The sequence below is a fragment of the Gaeumannomyces tritici genome (genome assembly GCF_000145635.1).
Source record: "Gaeumannomyces tritici R3-111a-1 unplaced genomic scaffold supercont2.1, whole genome shotgun sequence".
NCBI classification, from domain to species: domain Eukaryota; kingdom Fungi; phylum Ascomycota; class Sordariomycetes; order Magnaporthales; family Magnaporthaceae; genus Gaeumannomyces; species Gaeumannomyces tritici.
This window is the reverse complement of record NW_008804545.1, coordinates 3,222,698-3,238,315: the sequence shown is the minus strand read 5'-3', so window position 1 is coordinate 3,238,315 and position 15,618 is coordinate 3,222,698. Positions and strand designations below refer to the sequence as shown.

The 15,618-nt window shown below is 58.0% G+C and overlaps 5 protein-coding genes across 5 annotated transcripts; 2 read left to right on the top strand and 3 right to left on the bottom strand.

The window, feature by feature from the left end:
* Positions 1-300: 300 nt before the first annotated feature.
* Positions 301-3,841, bottom strand: GGTG_01011 (protein kinase regulator Ste50). Its single transcript, XM_009218767.1, has 3 exons — positions 2,927-3,841; positions 2,623-2,784; positions 301-2,503 (listed from the first exon to the last, which is right to left on the bottom strand). The coding sequence occupies exons 1-3, from the start codon at positions 3,198-3,200 to the stop codon at positions 1,470-1,472; spliced, it is 1,470 nt and encodes a 489-aa protein (XP_009217031.1). The 5' UTR covers positions 3,201-3,841; the 3' UTR covers positions 301-1,469.
* A 140-nt stretch (positions 3,842-3,981) lies between these two features.
* Positions 3,982-5,965, bottom strand: GGTG_01010 (hypothetical protein). The gene is made up of 2 exons (XM_009218766.1): positions 5,781-5,965; positions 3,982-5,665 (listed from the first exon to the last, which is right to left on the bottom strand). Exon 2 carries the CDS (start codon positions 5,649-5,651, stop codon positions 4,143-4,145), a length of 1,509 nt encoding a protein of 502 aa, XP_009217030.1. The 5' UTR covers positions 5,652-5,665; positions 5,781-5,965; the 3' UTR covers positions 3,982-4,142.
* Positions 5,966-6,471: 506 nt separating this feature from the next.
* On the bottom strand, positions 6,472-10,207 carry GGTG_01009 (serine palmitoyltransferase 2). The gene is made up of 2 exons (XM_009218765.1): positions 9,184-10,207; positions 6,472-9,079 (listed from the first exon to the last, which is right to left on the bottom strand). The coding sequence occupies exon 2, from the start codon at positions 8,927-8,929 to the stop codon at positions 6,911-6,913; it is 2,019 nt and encodes a 672-aa protein (XP_009217029.1). The 5' UTR covers positions 8,930-9,079; positions 9,184-10,207; the 3' UTR covers positions 6,472-6,910.
* Positions 10,172-13,592, top strand: GGTG_01008 (acetoacetate-CoA ligase). Its single transcript, XM_009218764.1, has 3 exons — positions 10,172-11,881; positions 12,025-12,982; positions 13,082-13,592. The coding sequence occupies exons 1-3, from the start codon at positions 10,882-10,884 to the stop codon at positions 13,200-13,202; spliced, it is 2,079 nt and encodes a 692-aa protein (XP_009217028.1). The 5' UTR covers positions 10,172-10,881; the 3' UTR covers positions 13,203-13,592.
* Positions 13,593-13,711: 119 nt separating this feature from the next.
* On the top strand, positions 13,712-15,568 carry GGTG_01007 (transcription initiation factor TFIID subunit 14). The gene is made up of 6 exons (XM_009218763.1): positions 13,712-13,966; positions 14,065-14,099; positions 14,168-14,316; positions 14,407-14,796; positions 14,926-14,993; positions 15,067-15,568. Exons 1-6 carry the CDS (start codon positions 13,955-13,957, stop codon positions 15,097-15,099), a joined length of 687 nt encoding a protein of 228 aa, XP_009217027.1. The 5' UTR covers positions 13,712-13,954; the 3' UTR covers positions 15,100-15,568.
* Positions 15,569-15,618: the final 50 nt, after the last annotated feature.

Sequence of the window (15,618 nt, the reverse complement as noted above, 5' to 3'; positions counted from 1 at the left end):
CCCCGTGCATGCCAAGCCACGGCTGGGGGTGACCCAAAGAGCTGACGTCGTCTAGTGGCTTCCACTTCCAGGGTGCCGTTCTGGATTCAGACTAGACCTCAAGCTGCCGCGGGGTCTCGCCGCTTCCTTGCTGAGTGAGCCCGCCTGTGAGCCTGTGCGATCTGATCAGGCAGCGGCAAGGGAATACATCAGCTGCGAGGTGCGCCAGGACCTTTGTTCCCTAAATAGATGCCTAAACCTATATCTATGCCTGTGCAATAAACCCCAACTAGGAAGAGAAAGTTGAGGTACCCAAGGTGCCAAGGTAGGAGTGCAGTGAGTCGCTGGACGCACGAATAACCTGACATCAATGCCAACTCAGGTACCTTGTTTCAGCGTAGTCGCCCTCATCACAACGTATAATCAGAGAGTTTACTCAATATAATCACCGCATTACGATGTCCCAAACCCCTTCTTCGATATCACGCAAATGCTTGGTGGGGAAAATAAGACATCCACAAAACCTCGATCTGGAAACGCGTGTGCCCATACGTGCTCGGCGTTTAGGTGTGTTGTCGTTGGCCACCTCGGACCAGCAAAATCGTGTCGAAAGAAAAAAAGCAACCTTTGGCATCCTTTTTTCCCATACTATTTCCTTCTTTTCCTTCGGTATCTTATTTTTAGCCCATTTTCTTTTTATCCCACCCTTTTCTTTCCCCACTCGCCGCGGGAGGCCCAGTAATCCATGTGAGAAAATACAAGTCAACAAACTACAACGATGCAAGACATTGTATAAAACACAGGCTGCGTGCGCACCTGGAGCAGCGCATGCATACATGGTTGCGCCCGCGCACACGTCCAGCTGATTCTCAGCGATTTGCGTGCCACTATACCTACAATGGCAAGACGGACCGGCAGGCATCTGCACATACGTGTCGTAACAAGGTTGTATCCAGGAGACGTGGAGTGAAGCGATGGAGATAAAGACGCAGAGACCAGGAGATGGAGGCGGGAGGGAATGAAGGAGAGTTGGGCGTGGTGGTGAGCGAGTGCAATGTGTGCAACGGCATAGGCATGAACACACATGTCCGTGATCATGAGTGGAGGTGCCTGATATAGACGGAACGAGATCGGGCAGGCAAGATACCCCAAGTAAGAGCGAACGACGAAATAGGCAGAAGACAGGCGAACGGGCAGCGGGATGCAAAATAAAACATTAATCAAGCAATTGACAACAAGAGAAAGCAGGTGAGGAAGGATAACTAGCGAAGAGACAAGACCGAAAACTCAGCATAAAAGCAGACAGATGGTGGAAATAAAAATAAAGACACACAAATCTCCGAGGCGCAACGTTGGCTTCCATGCCCTTGGCCTAACTGAATGGATAGGCGGAGATCCCACCGCCACCAAAGAGACACATCCCAATGACAAGGGCTCTGGCCCGCCAAGCAGGTCAGCTGGATACCCAGAGGCCATAACTCTCCTCTCCCTCATATGATCCCGCCCGGCGGATCATACCCGGTAGCGGCCCCACGTGCCGAACCCCCCAAGCCTGCGCTCCCCGGAACCTCGCCTGCCAGGTCTGCCTGCGATGTGTTTGTCTTCCTGAGCATGAACATGGGCTTCTTACCCTCCTTGTCCAGCTGCTTGAAGAGAATAAGAGGCTTCTCGTCCAGACCGAGGCACCGCTCCTGGTCCCCGTACACAATGTACAGCGCGTACTGGTCAGCCGGCGCGTTGATCTGATACTTCTTAAGCGCCGCCGGCAGGACCTTGTAGCACGGGTCGTCCATGCTGACCCTGAAGGATTTGAATATTTCGACCGAGTTGCTGGCCGAGCTTGGTGTGTCGGGGGCCGGCGTCTGCATCCTCCGGGGCGCCACCGGCTTTTCGCGCCCGCCGTACCCGTAGTCGTTCTCGTTGAACGTCGACCGACTGGACGGGGTCGGCTGGTCGGAGCGATACGACCTCGATGCCAACGTGGTTCCGCCGAGCGTCGTTGGCGGCGACGTTGGAGACGGAATGTTGGGCGACGGATACGACGGGGACGGGGCCTGCTGCCCGATTCCGTTGATGGAAAGATGGCTCGATGACATGACAGCCCTCTCGGCCGCGCTCGCCGGACTCAATGTCTGCTCCACGATGGACCTGTCGTGGGCCGTCTGCAGGTGCGTCGGCGACGTGGCCTTTGGCGTCGTGCCGAGCATGATCTTCTTGGTGGACCACTGCCGCTTGAGCCCGCCGCTAGACTGGCTAGCCGACAAAGGCGTTGGCGCCGGTGGCGAAATCGTAGCATCGTAGCTGTAGGGCTGGCTGGCGCCGCTGAGATGAGGCAACGGCTGCTGTGCATCCTTGGCTAGCCGCAGCGCTGGGAGCATGTCCTCCCGCAACCTTCGAAAGTCCTCGGCCAGTCGGCGCAGGTCCTGTTCAAAATGGTTCATCCGCTCGTCGCGCAGCCTCAACTGCTCCACAATATGCTTGATATCCTCTTTGGCGGTAGCGTACTGCGATTCGTTTTCCGCGGCTGTATGAGCATGCACAGTGTGTCGCGCGAAGCCGTCAGTCACCCTCACCTAGTCGGCCCCTTGTGTCTGCTTGGGTAGTGGGTTGGCAGGCTTGGGTGCCCCTAAGGGGAGGACTCACACAATGGCACGTAGTGGTCGCTCTCTGTCGGCACATCCTGGGCCTTCTTAACGTCGTAAACGCTTTTGAGTATGGTGAGACGATGGCCGACGCTGTTGATGCCCATGGACTTGAGGTCATCATGCTGCAACGCGACCAGCGCTTCGCCCACTATCTCGTTTTCTACACGTCGCAAACTCCCGCTGTTAGAGCCGACCACATAACGACCCGAAAAACGGCCAAGAAAGCAACTACGGGAGGAATAATAAAAAAAAGCAGGAAGAGGAAGGGGAGTGACGTCGGCTGCCATCCTATTCAAACATACCAACAAACCGGGCTGAGTACTGCTCCAGGCCGATGGTGGCGATGAAGTCGGCGCACTCATCGGCAGTCCATTCTGAGATGATGGTCTCCGGCAGTCGATCAGCGCTGCTACGATAGCCATACGTGGTCGGTGTGTGTTCGTTTGATGGAGGGTTGGACTCAGTAGGCGACCCCTCGGCGTCGGTGGCGTCGATGGGCGAACTGTCGTGTATGTCTCTTTCGTATTCATCATCCGCGTCCGACTCGGCATACGCGGTCCCGCGTTCGAAGCTCATGGCCGGCTCCTAGCCCGCGCCGGGGGCCGAACGGCGATGGGACACAAGGGCAGCAGCGGCAGCCAGTGCCTATTCCTCAACCTCCAACTGCCACCACCGAGCTGGAGCCCTGCCGCTTCTGGCTCGCCACGCCCCGTCGAGCCGGATCAGGACCGCCGAGTGCGGCTTCGACTTGGGTCTGGGCCGGGATGAGCTTGGCCGTCGTGTGCCACGTTAGGAGCTGGTCGGCTGCCCGGCGTGCTTGAACTTGCGAGAAGGCTGGCTCGAGGACTAACTGCCCTCGTTTGAGGAGCGCGGGAGCGGGTCAACACACGAATCTGCTCGCGGTTTCCTAGGGAGATCGTGGGCTGCTCCAACGCTGCTGGGTGGCCGACTGGGGGCCGCTCGGGCGAGGTTGCGGAGGCAGAGGGATTGTGCCGTAGGCGGGCGGCTAGGGAGGCTGCCAAGGTTGGCCAGTGGTGGGATTTTTTTGGAGGTTTGGTGAAGAGGTGGTGTCCCAGTCGAGCTTTGTCGTTCCTCCATCCATTGCAGCCGGGGGCGATTGGGGGGCGACGGCCAATGGCACTGCGACACTTGCTAGCAGAGCGCCAGTTTCCGCGCGTGGTACCAGGTACCCAGCCGGCCTCAGTGGTCGCTTTGGCATTCCAAGTTGAGGATACCTCCCCTTTTTGGCGGGACCTCGCTGTAACCGCCTACCTGTTTGAGGCCCACAACCCCACTAGCCAACCACACCGGGTGGCCCCATGGTCCCACTCAACCCAACATCACCGTGCCATGGATAGGCAGCCAAGGATCTTGGGATTTGGAATTGAGGTAGAGGACGAAGGCTTCTCATGCTATTTGATCCGAGCCGCTTCCCTCTTAAATAACCATCGCTCCAAGTGGCTACGCATTGTGCGCTTAGATACACTTATTTGTACACAACCGATACCTGCCACCTTATCACCTGCCGGCCCTCCTCGACCTTGTTGTGCGCTTGATCAGAGCCTCTTCCAGCATATTTGTGAACTCCTGATAGAGCCGCTCCACGACGCCAGTGCTGACCCAATCATTATTGATACCCACACAAATCTCTCTGCACTCCTCAACTGAGAGGTGCTCCCTCTCCGCCAGCTTCTCCTGCCTAAGAAACCCCCTCTGAGCAAGCAAATCCCTAACGCAGTCTTTGAGAGAGTGCTTCCAGTGATAGAGATCATGGGCCGTCTGGGCATTGCTTGCGCAAACACTGCCAACCAACCACTCCCGGCCTTCTGCCGCGATGATGTGACCGTGCTGGTCCCTGTCGCCGTCGTCCTCGTCGCTGTCGCCGTCGCCGTCGCTCGAGGAGTCATTCGAGAGCTCTTCCAGAGAGTCTGGATCGTAGGGGGCTCCAGTGAACCGGATGTGACTGGTTGCTGGGTGGTTCGTGCGGTTGCATGCCTGGCAGTCGTCCAGATCTTCGGCGAGGGTGGGATATCTCTCGGGCGTGTGTTCGTCAATATAGGGGCGCGCGCGGAGGGTTCTGTAGAACTCGGCTGTCCAGACCGACGACGAGAACCTAGACACCGCAAGAGCCAGAACTTCATCGCCGAGCTTGCGCCAGGCCATGAGGTAGGTCGGCCGGTTCTTTTTGAAGGATGGGCTGATGTGGAACTGGATAAGCCATTCGATTGCATCCTGAAAATAAGCCGACATTGGCTTGCGAGCCTGTGCTGTAAATTCTAAGGGTATTTCGAAGCCCACGTTCTCTAGCGAAGCCGAGGCGTCGTTCATGCCCACGCTGTCGTCGATGAAGTCGTCCATATCCGTATTTTTGGCTTTGTCGATCCTCGAGTCGTCGTCCTTATTCTCCTCACTCCTTCCAGTGCGAAGTTGGTCGTCGCTTTCCTCGTCATCGAACTCATCCAAAGCTGGGTTCTCGGGATCAGTATCGTATAGACCCACGCGATCTTCGCCAGACGAGGAGGACGTCTCGTCGGCCTTGCTGTCTCCCTCGCCTTGCCTGCGGCGTCGGAGCAGTTCGAGATGCTTATTCCGCCGTGACCGGCGTCCTTGGGAGCCACGGACCTCGCAACTTGGGCCCGGCGTCCCCTCAACGCCGTGCTCTAGAGTCTCCTCGGCTCCGGGCGCGCCTTTGTGGATAAGACGCCGCCGCTTAGTGGATGACGAATGGATACCGACGTCATCGCTGCCGTCCTCATCCGAGGCAGTATGCTCATAGCGACGACGGTTGCGAGGCCTTGGCGTCCGCTTGATCGGAGCCACGTCCTGCTCGGAATCGTCGTTGTCGCCCTCGCTCGAGGCAATAAGGTTGCGGCTGTGGCGGCTGCGAGGCCTTGGCGTTCGCTTGACCAGGACCTCGCCTTCCTCGGAGCTATCGCGTGCTTCGTCGCGGCACGGCGAAATCGGATCATCTCCAGACTGCCTCTCCCCCACGGGGTTTTCTGTAGCTGTTTCTTGATCCTCGTCCATGATAAAGCGACGAGCTATCGGTAGGGGTTTCTCCCAAGAAAACACGTTAATTTAACCATGTAACGTCGCATATCATTGTGGCAAGCCCAGCCTTTTTGGGGCAGGCGTGGTATAGTAAGTCGTAATTACCTGAATAGTCGCCCGCGCCTGTCGCTTTATTATACAGGTGAGGTTTCAGCGAACAGATGTGGCGGGTACTGCCTGTGGGGTCATCCCCCCGGGCTGTTTTGTGGTATGTTGAGTGTACGGTAAACTTGAACCCAGTGAGCGAGGTTTGTGGGAAGGTGCTCTCCAGTCTGGTAACAAATAATGATGCGGGTGGGAGGAAGGTGCCACCCACCTGTTTGGTCAGTGCAAAGGGCTCCATCTGCTTCCAAACATCCGGAGGAAACAGCTAGATATTCGTATACGTAGGTAGGTATACAAAACCAACCGTGATCAACAAAACAAACGGCGCTAAATTTAAAAATAAAGGAATTCGAATGTATTAGTAGCCAACATGTACCTTCGAACTTCGTGTTGAACATGACAAAGCCTCGTCATTGCCTGAACGTTCAACGGCCAACTTTCGAAAGCAAGTTTCACCTTTCCAGGATATCCTCCGGTCCGCTAACTTTGGACTGGACATACACTTCAATGATTCATCAAGTCGAGCAACGCACGGCGATTCAACAACGTATCCCGGGATCTGATCGGCCCATCGTAAAAGGTGTTACATTGGGACCAAAATCGAGACTGTCGCCGCAACTGCAATAGTCCATAGCCTAAGCGTGTGTGGGGTATGTAAGGTGCATATTGGCAGACCGAGGATGGGAGCTGCTGTTACGACGACTTTGTCCATAGGGACAGTTTGGGTAAGCTGTGTGGAATTAAGATATATTGTTTGAAAGCTCTTTGGTCTAGCTATCAAAGAGAGCGACCCGCAGAGCTCCCTTTTATAAGCCGCATGGTTGCTCCTCTATACCGGTTCGCCTGCCCATCCGGGAACCAAGTCCTATGGGACTTAAACGGTGGGGTGATGAGATAAAAAGAAAGCCACGCCAGTGACGGAAGTGACTGTATCAGGGTCCTAAGATCGACCATAGACACCACGGTAGATTTGTTTGGATAGTTGGGATTGGCTCTAGGCAGTGTAGGGACTGGGCCAGAAACCCAGGATGTGCGCATTGTGGAAATGCGGCCGCTGCATAGGCTGACTGTTCGAGCCATCACCATGCCACCACGGCACAGCGAGGGGCTGCTCGAGGAATGGCCAACCGTTAGCGCAGCCGCTCCTGGGCGTCGCTGACCCCGCGGGCGATGACATCCTCAAGCCTCCATCGCGGAGGGTTGATGACGCCCTCAAGACCATTGGCTTTCCGCCACTGGCTCTCGGTCTCGGGCGTTACACCTTCCGGCAGAGGGTCGAGCCCTCCAGCGATACCTGTTGAGAACTTGAGCTGAAGAATGTCGCCGATTTCGTCACATGCAGCAAGGAGACGGTCCAGGTCATCCTTGTTGTGAGCCGCCGAGACGCAGAAGCGCGCGCGCGAGCTGATCAAGGGGGTTGCGGGATAACCGACGATCACGATGGAGATCTTCCTCTTGAGCATCTCGTGGCTGAAGGCGGGCATCTTCCCGGGGTGGTACAGCAGAAGGGGGATGATGGGGGAGTCGTCGTGGCCATATATGATGAATCCAAGGCGCTTGAGTCCCAGACGGAGATACCGCGAGTTGAAGGCGATGCGCTGCAGTCTCTCCTCACCCTGGCCGGGCGCCAGCTCGCCCGTAATAAGTTTGAGAGACGCCAGGATCTGCATCAGAACGCATGGCGTGGGCGACTCGCCGAGAAGGGTGGCGTTGTTTAGGAATCTGAGCTTGTCGATGATGCGCCTCTCGGCCGCGACGTAGCCGCCGTTGGCGCCAAACGACTTTGTGAGAGTGCCCATCAGGATGTCCACCTCTGACGGGTCGATGCCAAAGTAGTCGCACACGCCACGGCCACGTGGGCCCAAGGCCCCAACGCTGTGCGCCTCGTCGACGAAGAGGTAGAACTTGTACTTTTTCTTCAGCTCGATGATGCCCGGCAGGTCGCACATGGTACCCTCCATCGAGTACAGACCCTCGACGGCAACCAGGATCTTCTTCCACGGGCGATGAGTGCGGGGCTGTCCCTGGGAGATTGCGTCACGCAGCTTCCGCTCCAGATCGTCCATGTCATTGTGCCTGAAGGACTGGATCACGGCGCCCGAGACACGTGCGCCAATGCGGATAGAGGCGTGGTTCAGCTCGTCCGACAGGATCAGGCACCCCTTGGAGACGAGAGCAGGGAAGGAGCTGGCGTTGGTGACGAAACCCATGGAGAAGACCATGGCCGCGGGCTTGCCTACAAATTGGGCCACCTCGCGCTCCACCTCGAGCATAAGGTCCGAGGTGCCGGCGTCGACCCGGGGGCTGCAGAAGCTGAGACCATAACGCTTGACGCATTCCTCGACGGCGTCGGCACACGGGCCTTCGGACTGCGCGAAGCCCAGGTAGTTATAGGAGCTCATGTTGAGGGTCTCGGTGAGGGTACCGCTGAACCTGTACGTGCGGTTGAAGTCGTCCGACTTGCGGTCCATGAGAGTGATGAAGCGGCCGGGAACGCCGGTGGTGGGGCGGGCGAAGCAATCGTCCAGGCGCAACTTGAGGCGCCGGACGTAGAAGTTATCGAAGTCGTCGTTCAGCGGAGCATAGCCATTGGCGGCCTTGAGGGAGGCATAGTGCTTCTGGTTACCGAGCCGCTTGCCAAAGAAGTCGCGAATGTGGCCGACCAGAATGAGGATAAGGTAGCTGATGTAGGTGGTAAGAACGAAGTAGTAGGGCGGCTCATCAAGGACGGGCGGCTCGAGCGGTTCGCCCTGGTGCTTGCTAACATAGCGGTGGGTGGGCGAGACGAGGGGCCCGAACTCAGCATCTGCCCGCTGCCGGCGACGAGACTCGGTCCCGTGGGCGGGTTGAAAAAGCGTTGTGGACGACGCATCGGGGCCGGGCTCCCCGGGACTAGCTACGCCTGAGAGCGAGATAGTGGGAAGGGAATACGGAGCTCCGTTGAGCTGGGGCGAAGGGCTGTTCGCCTGCTGCTGCTGCTGCTGCTGGTTTTGCATGGCCAGAGAAAGGGCCTGCTGGGCGGATGACGGCTCCTTGGCCCTGGCGGCAAAGAGCTGGGTAAAGCGATTGCCTTTGGGCTGTGAGGACTTTCTGTCCTGCGGCATGCTGGCGGTGGTGGAAAAGGGATTCGCGAGTAGCTTTCGGGGCATTGCTCCAGGGAAGAGGCGAGCGGAAACAGGGAGTCGAGGAGCTGGGGCGGCAGACCAGCGGGCACGAGGGTCGACAGGCGGAGGCGCCCGCGAGGGTGGTCTAGGAGTGGACCGTGCCGGTTGACGCAAAGACGAGGACGGGAGTTTATGCTACCATAGCGCCGTCAGTCAGCAGCTGTCAATTGTCGCGAGAGCGCAGAGAGGAAGCATTCGGGGCGGTGACAGATGCGGTCAACGAGGCCGTGGGCACTCACCAAAACAGGACATTAGAAATGATTCTTGCAAGCAGATACTGGGAGATCCAGAGGTCCAGAGCAAGCAGAGCAACTATATGCTATGGACGCCGAAGGACCTCCTTAGGGTGCGATCCGAGAGATTGTGGTCGGGAGGGCGATGTGACGTGGAGGAGCTGCGGCAGCCGCGAGCTGGAGCTGCAACCAGATCCGGAGGGATCAAATTGGCTGGTGGTGGAGAGAGACGAAGTCCACCTGAGAGAGGCGCGTCCCCTGATCGGGGGCTTATCCCTGGGCGATGCTGAAGGCTCTGGAGGTGCACAGCGTCACGCTGAGGGATCAGAACAACTTTCCTGCTCCCTCTCTTTCTCTTCTTGCCGTTTTTTTTTCCTGACCGTCTCTGCCGGCTGTCCCCTGCCAGCCCCTTTTCAGCCGTGGTAAGCACTCCACTCTTATCGGTCGATCCTAACTCGGTTGCGCGGATCCAGGAACCAAATTGTGGGGGCAGACACCTCTGGAAGTGTCAAATCGGAGGTGGCGGATCAGTGGAAACAGGCAGGGCTGTCCCAATCTGAGGAGTTGTCGTTGTCGTGGTCACAACACGAAGGAGAGGAGGACAAAAGGTGATGGTGGCGGAAGGGCCTTGTATATTAATACAGAATGATGAGGCGAATTTCTAATTGAAGTCTCAAACATTTGATATCAGCAGGGAGAGTGTCAGAGGGGATGGACAGAGTAGGGGAGGATGATTGACGGGAGTGGAATGCTCTCGCGGTGACCGACACGCTGGCCGCAGTGGGAAATTAACCTGCTGTGAGCCGTCATTGTGCAAGTACCCAACCAGGGGCTCCCCTGCCCAAGGCTCATTTGGGATGAGGTTGTGGATGCGATGCCGAGGCAGGCGCCAGGCGCGCATTGCAGGATTCATTTATTCTCTGGAACGTGGACTGGGGCAAAATGGGAGGGGGAGGGGAAAAAGGACCATTTTCTATATTTTTGCTGGTCCTGAAATTTCTGCTGCTGTTGGCGCGTATTCTCCACTGGGCTGCCGTCAACAGCCCTAGACACAGAGCCCTGATATCAAAGGGGGGGGGCCCGGTTGTTGTATTTCGTTCGCTACCGCGTTTATTTTTATTTTTATTTCGATCGTTCATCTTCTCTCCTACCCCAATCCACACCCCTCCACAAAAAAAGACGGCAGTCCCACCTGGCACCTTGACAATGGAAAGGCTCTGACCGGTGCCCCACAGCCCACTCTGCCCACTCTGCCCACGTCAAATACTTCTCAGCTCGAAGATCGCTCGCAATGCCGGTGGTAGCCAGTAAACATCGTGCAGTAGTCCAGCATTCAAGGCCGAGGGCGGAATGGAATTGACGCGGCCCTCGGCTTGCTACTGGGCTCGGTCCGGCCGCGGGAGGTCTGTGCCGTGCGTGGCCGGTCACTCCGTGGAGAGAGGCCCAGGTGCATTGGCCTAGCGTAGTAGACTTGGGCAATGTAGACTCGTTTTTATATCGACGAGGGCACGCACACTGCCCCTCCATAGCGGGCTCCCCAACGGTTCTAAGAGCACATCATTCACCATCAACAACCACTCAGGCTGCCGGCCAACAGCTGGGCCGAGGCTAGACGAGAAGAGGAAAAAGAAGAAAGGAAGAGGCAGAGGTCAATCTAACAACAACAAAAGAAAAGAGAGAAACAAACGTGCCCTGTAGCCTGACATGTCGGCTGGCTCTGCCCCAGTCGGGGCTGATCTCTGGAAGCATGCGGACCCCCAGTCCACCAGCATGTTCGCCTTTCTCCAGCACGTCAACAGACGACACTCGCTGGCGCTGGGCGACTATGCCCAGCTACACCAGTGGTCCGTCAAGTGCCCGGCCGCGTTCTGGGCGGAAGTCTGGCAATATGTGGGCATCACGGCATCTAGGGGCTATGACGTTGTGCTGCCAGACGACGCACCCATGTTCCCGCGACCCGTCTTCTTCGCCGGCGCCCGGCTGAACTTTGCCGAGAACATGCTCTTCCCGCCCAAGGCCTCCGGGCTCGACCCCGAGTCCACCACGGCCGCCGTAACGGCCACCGAGACGGGCTGCAGGGAGACGACGTGGGCCGAGCTGCGCGACATGGTCCGCCGCTGCTCTGCCTCACTCCGCGCCGCCGGTCTCGCCAGCGGCGACGTGGTGGCCGGCTTCGTCTCCAACCACATCGAGGCCCTCGCCGCCATGCTGGCCGCCGCCTCCGTCGGCGCCCTGTGGACCAGCATCAGCCCCGATAACGGCGTGAGCGCCGTGCTCGACCGCCTGCGTCAGGTCAGGCCCAGGGTCCTCTTCGCCGACGACGCCATGATGTACAACGGCAAGACGTGGCCGAGCTCCGTCAAAACCCTCGAGATCGCCACCGCGCTGCGCGAACACGGGCTTGCCCTCGTCGTCGTCATTGCCGGGGACTCCGCTGGCGTTGGTCCGGACCTGACCGGGCTCCGCTCGCTGCCGGACGTCCGCGCCGACGACTTTGCCGCCTTCCTCGCCGCCGCCCCGCCCGACGCCGAGCTGCGCTTCGACCAGCTTCCCGCGGATCACCCCCTCTACATACTGTACAGCAGCGGCACCACGGGCTTGCCAAAGGCCATCGTGCACACCGCGCTCGGCACCCTCATCCAGCACAAGAAGGAGCTCCTTTTGCATTGCTCTATGGGCCGTGCGTCACGGCTCTTTTACTACAGTGAGTGGGCGGCTGCCATGCCGGATCCATGACACCATCTACCCCCGCCTCCTGCATGGTCAACAATCCCCCTCCCTACCTTGCTACGCACGGGTCGGGAACCAAACCCAGCCACGCCCACTGACTCTCATGCCGTGACGTAGCGACGACCTCCTGGATGATGTGGCACTGGAGCATCTCTGCCCTTGCCCTGGGGGCCACGGTGGTCTTGTACACGGGATCGCCATTCAAGCCTCACGGCTATCTGTCTCTCCCCAAGCTCCTGTCATCTCTCAAGGTCACGCATTTCGGGACCTCAGCCGCCTACCTCACCACCCTGGAGGCCAATAAGGTCCTGCCCGTGCAGCACGACGATCTCGATCTTTCCTCACTCGAGGCCATCTACTCGACCGCGGCCCCGCTGCCCCCCTCGACGTTCGCCTTTGTCTACGAGGCCTTCCCGTCCAGCGTACACCTCGCCTCCATCACCGGCGGCACCGACATCGTCTCCCTCTTCGGCGCGCCCTGTCCCCTGCTCCCCGTGCGGGCGGGCGAAGTGCAGTGCGCCGGCCTGGGCATGGCCGTCGGGGTCGTCGACTCGGCCGCGCCGCCGGACCGGCCGGACCCCGTCTCCCCCGGCGAGCCGGGCGACCTCGTCTGCACGGTCCCCTTCCCATGCCAGCCGCTGACCTTCTTCGGGCCTGATGGCGAGGCCAAGTACCGCCAGGCCTACTTCTCGCGCTTCCCCGGCCCCCCCGCCATCTGGCACCACGGCGACTTTGTGCGCGCCGTCGCCGGCTCGGGCGGCCTCGTGATGCTGGGCAGGTCCGACGGCGTCCTCAAGCCGGCCGGGGTCCGGTTCGGCTCGGCCGAGATATACAACATCCTCGCCAAGTTCTTCGCGGCCGAGGTGGAGGACGCCCTCTGCGTCGGTCGCCGCCGGCCCGGCGACAAGGACGAGTCGGTCTGCCTCTTCGTCACCATGGCTCAGGGGTGCCTGTTTGACGACCAGCTCGCGGCCAGGATACGTGGTGTGGTCCGCAGCGAGCTGAGCCCCAGGCACGTGCCAAACTTTGTGGACGAATGCAAAGGTGGAATCCCAAAGACGAGCAACGGCAAAAAGTGAGTTTTGCGCCGTGCGGGAGGATTGGATTCTACCCTGAGCCTATTGCCTGTCAAGTGTGGTCTTTTTTTACTGACGATATCTCCCGAGTCTGGTAGGATCGAGGTCGCGGTCAAACAAATCATATCCGGCGTCGACATCAGGAACAAGCTCAGCCAGAGTGTCGCAAATCCGGAATCGCTCGATTGGTTCAAGGCCTGGAACGAGGAGCATCCCTGACCACACCGCATCACGCACCCGGCGACAGCACACCCCCAGGCGGGAGGGCTCCCTCGCAATTTGCATGCCATGGGGCGTCCTGATGTATATCTTTGGCGTCCGATCGCTACTACATCCGAGGGGGCCGTTCGTAAACAGTGGTTTATATAGAGCTCGAGCGGTCGTTGAAATCCAAAATAGAGCCGACCAACACACAAAAAGGCTCTTTCTTACGCTTTATTTTTATTTTGATTATTATTTTTCTATACCTCTATCTATTAATGTTTCCTACTCGTTATGTAGGACCAATCCGCCATCTACGACAAAGAAGTCTTTAATTTTGCATAAATGCCAAGTAAGAACCCCAGCTCCGTTTATAAGCACCAACTGGCTTTACTCGCTGTAAACGTAATACCAAAGGGCTTTGGACCTTCTCCTTGTTTGGGAAAAATGCGGTCTCACTTTGGGTCGAAGAGGTTCGTTTGTCGCCTCACTGTTGTGGGTCTGACCTTTTGTGAAAGTGGGGATCGCCCAGCCACATGCCGGGTTTGTTTGCGTGTGGCACCAACGCGCGACAACCCATGAACTCGACACGACCAGAGTTAACTACCTAGCTTTGTTGTAGGACCAGCCCAGCTCCACGGCATTCATACCAACGACACTCCAGATCTGCCACACATCCCGCGAGTCTTCTGCGACCCGGTTGGAATTCCTGCAGCCGCCCTGAGGAGCCTTTTGGCAGTGAGCGGCGCCGGAAGCGTCTACAGGACACGATGATTGTCGAGGTAAGAAGGGGCGAGCCTGGCGATTTGGAGCAGGTCCACGCGCGGATTGTGTATGCGGTGGCGCTAACGTCGTATGGTTGCTTTTGACATCTTGACAGCGCGAGATCAAGCTCGTTACCGAGCAGCATAACATGTGCGTCTCTTCGTGGCCTGGCGGGCGGAGCAAGGCGTTTCGCTGACCTGGCGTGGGGGCATTCCTAGCAACAAACCCCCTCAAATGGAGGGGTTTCCAATGAAAGAATGGTCGGTCGAGGTCTATCTTCTCGACCCCAGCGGGAAGCGTCTCCCAGCCAAATGCTTCACCAAGGTTGTCTACAACCTGCACCCGTCGTTCGAAAACCCCACGCAGAGTACGTCGCGTCGCAAACTCGCCTCCGCCCTGTTATGCGCGGCCGAGGGCCCATGCTAACGTGGAACACGGACGCAAACTATAACCACAGCTTTCCACGAGCCCCCGTTCAGGTGCAGCAACGAAGGCTGGGGCGAGTTCGAAATGACCATCGATCTCTACACGACAGAGAAGGGGGGCAAGCAGACGGTGGTGCACGACCTAAACTTCGCCAAGCCCACGTACGATGTGGTCAAAACCCTCACGTTCAGGAACCCTTCGCAGGCGCTGCAAGCGCTGCTGCGCGACTCGGGCCCGCTCCCGACCGACGACGACCGCAAGGCCCGCAAGGGCCAGGATGGCAGCAAGAAGAAGAAGCCATGGGATCTGGAAAAGCTGGCGGGGGCGGTTACAAAGCTGAACGAGGACGATCTGATACACGTCATTCAGATGATTCACGACCACAAGTCGGACGACACATATGTCTTGAATAACGTTGACGGTGCGTTCCGCTTCAGGCCCCCCTCCCCTCCCATCAGTCCGGGTTTGGTCCCCGGGGGCTAATGATGGCACTGGACCATATACATGTGCTCTCCGTGGTCGCTGACAGAGTTTTCTTTGCGCCCTGCAGCTGGCGAGTTCTCGGTTGATCTGTATACGATGCCAGATGTGCTTACCAAGATGCTGTGGGATTTCATAGTATGTTGTCCCCCTGGTACATTTCTTTGTCTCATTCGTCGCAGCACTTGTTGGAGGCTAACCGGCCCGCTAGGCAACGACGGACCAAGGCCACCGCTTGAAGTAGTAAGTATACGGCGGCAACGGCGGCGGCGGCGGCGGCGGCAAGAGGGAGATGTCTCTCGTTGCGCCGAGTGTGTGGCAGAGCTATCAGGAGCGAAGTCCCCGCAGGCTTGCGAGGGATTCATAGGGCACTCTTGTCGCTGAGGACAGGGAGCGAGCACGTTGGTTGGGCAGGGAGCAACTGGTTACATCGCATTTGCGACGGCGTTCAGGTTGGGTCTTAGAGACGCCGCCCCGAGTCGTGGCGGAGGGACCGACAGATTTCCAAGTTTGGCGCGAACACTGCGGGGAGCTCGGATTCTCAGTCAAGCGCGGCGTGCAAGAGCATGGCTTAGCACTGCAAGAGTTTTTGTTTTTGTCATCTCAGGTTCTCTCTGTTCTTATCCTTTATTTTCATTCTCCTTTGGTAAGTTTTTGGTTTTATTTCGCCTATTCAATCGAGCGTTCATCTTTGCTGAATATCAAAAGCCCCATTTGGTGCTTGAGCCACTGGAAGTAACTGCGATGTGCTTTGAACTCGAAG

What these genes read in the sequence shown, in the direction of transcription:
- GGTG_01010 (XM_009218766.1), bottom strand. Translation starts at nt 5,651, where the DNA reads ATGGACGAGGATCAAGAAACAGCTACAGAAAACCCCGTGGGGGAGAGG.
- GGTG_01009 (XM_009218765.1), bottom strand. Translation starts at nt 8,929, where the DNA reads ATGCCCCGAAAGCTACTCGCGAATCCCTTTTCCACCACCGCCAGCATG.
- GGTG_01011 (XM_009218767.1), bottom strand. Translation starts at nt 3,200, where the DNA reads ATGAGCTTCGAACGCGGGACCGCGTATGCCGAGTCGGACGCGGATGAT. An exon ending in GTACTCAGCCCGGTTTGTTG is followed by an intron (nt 2,785 to 2,926) that starts GTATGTTTGAAT and finishes TGCGACGTGTAG; the next exon opens with AAAACGAGATAGTGGGCGAA. An exon ending in CGACCACTACGTGCCATTGT is followed by an intron (nt 2,504 to 2,622) that starts GTGAGTCCTCCC and finishes ATGCTCATACAG; the next exon opens with CCGCGGAAAACGAATCGCAG.
- GGTG_01007 (XM_009218763.1), top strand. An exon ending in GTTACCGAGCAGCATAACAT is followed by an intron (nt 14,100 to 14,167) that starts GTGCGTCTCTTC and finishes GGGCATTCCTAG; the next exon opens with CAACAAACCCCCTCAAATGG. An exon ending in AGATGCTGTGGGATTTCATA is followed by an intron (nt 14,994 to 15,066) that starts GTATGTTGTCCC and finishes CCGGCCCGCTAG; the next exon opens with GCAACGACGGACCAAGGCCA.
- GGTG_01008 (XM_009218764.1), top strand. Translation starts at nt 10,882, where the DNA reads ATGTCGGCTGGCTCTGCCCCAGTCGGGGCTGATCTCTGGAAGCATGCG. An exon ending in GTCACGGCTCTTTTACTACA is followed by an intron (nt 11,882 to 12,024) that starts GTGAGTGGGCGG and finishes GCCGTGACGTAG; the next exon opens with CGACGACCTCCTGGATGATG. An exon ending in AAGACGAGCAACGGCAAAAA is followed by an intron (nt 12,983 to 13,081) that starts GTGAGTTTTGCG and finishes CGAGTCTGGTAG; the next exon opens with GATCGAGGTCGCGGTCAAAC.